Source organism: Lepidochelys kempii, chromosome 1 (genome assembly GCF_965140285.1).
Source record: "Lepidochelys kempii isolate rLepKem1 chromosome 1, rLepKem1.hap1, whole genome shotgun sequence".
Lineage (NCBI taxonomy): Eukaryota > Metazoa > Chordata > Testudines > Cheloniidae > Lepidochelys > Lepidochelys kempii.
In genome coordinates, this window is record NC_136380.1 from 167,262,473 (window position 1) to 167,268,064 (window position 5,592).

At 39.8% G+C, this 5,592-nt stretch overlaps 1 protein-coding gene across 1 annotated transcript; it reads left to right on the forward strand.

Annotated features, from left to right (window-relative positions):
* The first annotated feature begins 1,989 nt into the window (after nt 1–1,989).
* On the forward strand, nt 1,990–2,658 carry LOC140905379 (claudin-8). Its single transcript, XM_073328608.2, has one exon. The coding sequence runs from the start codon at nt 1,990–1,992 to the stop codon at nt 2,656–2,658; it is 669 nt and encodes a 222-aa protein (XP_073184709.2).
* Nucleotides 2,659–5,592: the final 2,934 nt, after the last annotated feature.

Consider the following 5,592-nt stretch of genomic DNA (forward strand, 5'->3'; position numbering starts at 1 on the left):
TTCTGAGAAAGTAGTATCGTGCTTGAAATTAGAACCGGTGTCGTTTAATGCTCGATGTACAAGACTGGGAAGCAGCAATCTGGCTCCTACATCTGACCTCTAGCCTTAGCTTTGACACCCCCCCCCCCTCTCTGAGGCTTTTTAATGTCCCTGCCTCACCTTCCACATCTGTAGAATAGGGACAGTAAGTCTCATCTACCTCATAGGCCTGTTGTGAGAATTAGAGTATGTTCAAAAAATGCTTAGAACTTCAAGAGCAGTATACATGTGTTAAACATTGTATCTCCATCAAGGAGGTTTTAGGTCACCCTGTGGTTCCTGCTGCTGGACTCAAAATTATTTGGCCAGTGCCCCCTACAGACTTAACACATAGGTACGTAATACCCGTTTTCAATGCTCTGCTCACTTTACAAAGCACTATTTCCAGCCCCTCCTTGGTCTGTTAAAGTGGTAGGCTGAGAGAGTTTTTTCCCTTATAAGCCAGTTAAGACAAAATCATTTTATTATGGATTTTATCCTTAAATACTTTATAAACACCTTTGGCTGTAACTAAATTTAAAAAATAAATATAAAATCAAGGAATGCATTTGATCGTTCACACATATATAAAGCTGACAACTCAACAATTATTACAGATTGCTTTTAGACAGCACTTTATGGGCCAGATCCTTAGGTGGTGTGCATTGGCATAGTTCCACTGCCTTCCGTGGATACACTAATCTAAAACCAGCTGAGGATCTGGCCATGTATATCAAAGAGCTGAACTAACACAAACTAATTAATCGCCACAAGACCCAAGCGTAGCTACATATTATCAACTCCAGTCAGGGATGGGAAAATGAAAGAATAAGAGAGGTTAAACCCCATGCCCAAGGCAAACTAGTCCACTGGCAAAATTACAGCTCAGGAGACCTGGCTCATAGTCCTCTGAGAAGTCCAAGTTATATATTGTAGGAGGTATCCATATCCACTAATCCATCCTGTCAGTGTTGTCCACTTAGAGAATAGGCAAGCACTATAATATGAATGAATAATTAGTGCCTCGTTATTTTGTTGGAGAGCTTTTCTCCCATGCTAGTGTCCACTAGAAGAAGTTATTGTAACAGAATACACTCACCTGCTAATAGGAAGTCACAGAGCGGTTATTTCCTGTCAGTGGCCTTTCCTTTGAGACTCAAATGAAAAAGCTATGAAATGATGCCAGCTACTTGTTTTGATGTCCTTATAAATTATGCATCTGTTTAAGTAAAGCTTTGATGTTGATTACAGCATTTTAGCCTACTGTACCTAATTCCATGATTATACTTTTACATTGATCAAAACCAGGAGTCATGGTTAAAGAACTACAGTAAGTACCTGTTAGTTTTTATTTTGGGGTTTGGGTTTTTTTGTTTGTTTTAAAATCAGATGTTTTTCATCTAGGGAAGAGCAAAAAGCATGTAAGCCCCACCTTAAATGCAATTCTAGCTTTCATCATAGAGATAATTGTACTCATCTGAGTTATGCAATATTTTACATGACAGAAATTAAGTCCTGCGCTGACACCTCATGTTCTACGTTTCAACACAGATGCAGTTTTGCTGTGGAATAATTAACTCTGTAATTAGCTTTCTATAATGGGAACCCTGACACATACTTAATAATAACGTCACTAAGGAGCAGTGAAGTCAAGTATGATATTCCTAGATACACCCTATCTAGCCTCTCATTGGCTGGAAAGCTGTTGGGCCTGATCGTGAAGCGCTTTAGTCAGAGGTCTTTCAAATATCAAAGCAGATAAATAGCAGGTCCTTCTACTCAGTCAGCAATGGACTGCTGCCTATTTGAACTTCAGAAATACAAACGGAAACTGCTTCAGAGTCACTTTGGCACACAAGCAAACTATTACAGGAAAAAGTCTTTGCTGCTCTCGATTTTATCTCCAAGAAACCCTGCTTTGGAAACACTTTCCTGTGGACTATTTTCTGGTGCACCTGTCTCAGAAGGAATATGGCTTGTTGGCCACTGCAAATCACAGGCCTAATACTTGGAGGCATCGGCATGATTGGGACTTTTGCAATCACTGCCATGCCTCAGTGGAGAGTGTCTGCTTTCACTGAAGGTAACATTGTGGTGTTTGAGAACATTTGGGAAGGACTATGGATGAATTGCATCTATCAAGTCAACATCAAGATGCAGTGTAAATTCTATGGCACCGTACTGGTACTCCCACCTATTTTAGAAGTATCCAGAGGACTGATGTGTTTTGCTGTGATGCTATCCGTTGTTGCCTTTCTGACAGCCATTATTGGCATGAAGTGCACTGTGTGTGTTGGGGATAACAAGCAAGTCAGGAGTAACATTCTGCTGGCAGCTGGGATCATTTTTATCCTTACTGGGATTCTAATTTTGATACCTGTGTCTTGGACTGCCAGCAACATCATTGGAGATTTCTATAACCCAGCAGTTCATGCAGGATTGAAACGAGACTTGGGAGCTGCCCTGTACTTAGGCTGGATGAGCTCAGCATTTCTCCTGATTGGAGGAGCATTATTTTGTAGCTTTTATAGGTGTGCTGACAAACCCAGAACATGGAGGTATTCATCACATTCCTGCCATAGAACACACAAGTTTGAGCATGTGGAAATGAAACCCCCAACCAAGCACGCTTACGTTTAGCTGTTTTGTGATCATTTTGATTTGTACTGTTGGACATTAATGCCTATTTTGAATTGTAAGTGGCTAAAGTAGGAACTGTTTGGTTCATTTGTAATTTAGCTATATATTTTTTATTATTATTTTTTATCATTAGGCTTGGAAGGACTAGATTTTTGTCAGTACATGTCAGTAAACGCCCATTTCACCACACACACACAAACCAATGAAAAGAATATGTCCATCAGTAATCATCAAAATTTGCAGATAGGGAAAGAAAGAAAAATGCCACTTGAGAATGTATTAGAGTTTGATTTGAAGATATTTGCTTTGTATGTTCTGACATATGATATTGACAATTTGTTTTAATGTTATAAAACTAACTTTTTGAACCCCCGTGTCTACTGTCCTTAGTAATTATTGTCTGACTCACTCTATTGTCCGACACCATCTTTGGTGCCTCCAGGCATGGCTGCTGACAGTTTATGTTCTGAGCAGAGAGGTCTTGAACAAGCAAATCTTAGTCCCTCAGAACATTCTAGAATCGTTTACCTGGTGGGAAACCAAAGAAACTCTGTGCGTAGGGGTCCTCTTTGATCCTCCATCTATCACAAAGTCACTCATTATGAATGCCTCTCTACTGGGCAGGGGAGTGCACCTGAATAGCCATGTGGCTCAGGGCTTTTGTATTCTGCTGGAGTCCAAACTGTGCACCAGTCTCTTTGAACTTTAAACAGTGCCCAAAGCCCGCAAAATATTTTTACCTTTCATCCATACTATGCATGTCAGAGTTATGGCTATGGGGTGTACGACAAACAGGGAAGAGCAAGGTCCACCCCACTCTGTGTGGAGGCAATCAAACTCTGGAATTGGTGCATCGGACATCAGATCACCCTTTTGGCTGTGCACCATCTGGGAGCAATGAACACATTTGCAGACTGCCTCAGCAGGAATTTCCACAATAACAAACGGGAGCGCCAATTCTCAGTGGTAAAGGATATTTTGCTCTGCTCAAAGTTTTGCCTTGACTGGAAGGATAGTAACTGCAGCATGGGGCCAAGAGAGTGTGGGGGAGGGGAAATGGAGGATTCCTGGGGTTCTGGCATGAATTGTGGAGGACCTTTCTAAAAGACTTGCTTTTCACACACCAGCTAAAGACAACTGCAAAAATCAATCCAATTCACACAACAGACATACGTTCAGTTTAGTAAGAAATGGCCTCACGTAAGGCAGCACTACAACGGAATCACATTTTCAGAAATTAAGAAATCCAGGGGCAAATGCTACTCTCTTACTCCAGCTCTCAGAGACATGGAGACCCAAGGTTATATGCTACACGGAAAGGACAAAACACAAGCAACACCTGATTAAAAGTACAAATGACTCAACTTTTCTGAAAAAGAAAAACACAGAACAAGCATCAAATGTAGATGTGTCAAGGTCTTAAAAATGTAAGAATGGCTATACTGGGTCAGACCAATGGTCCGTCTAGCCCTGTATCCTGTCTTCTGACAGCGGCCAATGCCAGGTGCTTCAGAGGGAATGAACAGAACAGGCAATCATCAAGTAATCCAGCCTAGGTCATCCACTCCCAGCTTCTGGCAATCAGATGCTAGGGACACTCAGAACATAGGGTACATCCCTGACCATCTTGGCAAATAGCCATTGATGGACCTATGCTCCATGAACTCATCTAATCCTTTTTTCAACCCCATTATAGTTTTGGCCTTCATATCCCCTGGCAAAGAGTTCTAAAGGTTGACTGTACATAACTTAGTATGATTCCCAAACAGGTAAGGTCCTTCATGAACATCAACGAGGAACTGTACTTTGACTATGTCAGTGAATAAACAGAACCGACCACATGGATGTATTTACTTTTAAGATACTACATTCACAGTCCTCTTCTCCCTCCCACCTTGTAACTATTGTGAACTTATGACCAACTCTGTATGTTATTACTAGGTTTTTAAATGTCAATATTAAATACTGAGTTTAAATGGATGGTCACATCAAGTTATTAAGTATTTTTGGGATTACAGGAAGAAACAGCTTTGGAAATGACAGTTAACAGCTGAGAAATTTGTATATATTTAAAATAAAAATATGTATATTTTGCTCTTTTTCCTTTACTCTTGCTCTTTTTTATTTTAAAGTGAATGAATATTTTTCTTTATAGCCAGTGAAAGGGTGCTTTAATCTCCTTATCGCCAGTGCTTTCCTACTTCAGTCTTGTTTTATTCATTAGGTCTCAGGATTTGCTGTATAATAAACACAGGTGCTCTGATTCCTTGGGAAATAAAACACTCAAAACTGATTTACTGACAACTTCTAAGATTTGTTTGTATGAAGCTGCCTGGAACATGACTAAATTTCAAAAGCTGATTCTGAAACATATATTTATTTCAAGGATGGGGAAAAAATCCGGAGAAAATAAGGCAGTTATTAAGATATAACCAATTTATGGAAAAATGTATGACTTAGCAAAATATTTGCTCATCATGAAAAGAGGGATCAGTCAGGATTTAAGTCAAACTAATGCATACTTTCTTTGATGTTCTACTGGTATGCATAAACAAAATTGTTTTGGAAAGCAACAATGAAGTGTGTAACAACTCCCATTAAAGTCAATGGAAAGACTCTCAGAGACTTCAATAGGAGGTGGTTTAAACTTAATCAATAATGATGCAGTCCAAGAGTAAGAGGAGTCATTTCTTTTATCCCCCTCCTTTTTTCCTGACACACAGAAACACCCCAGTTTGTGCATATATTGGAGGTTGCAAAAAGAAAAGGAGTACTTGTGGCACCTTAGAGACTAACCAATTTATTTGAGCATAAGCTTTCCATCCGATAAAGTGAGCTGTAGCTCACGAAAGCTTATGCTCAAATAAATTGGTTAGTCTCTAAGGTGCCACAAATACTCCTTTTCTTTTTGCGAATAGACTAACACGACTGTTA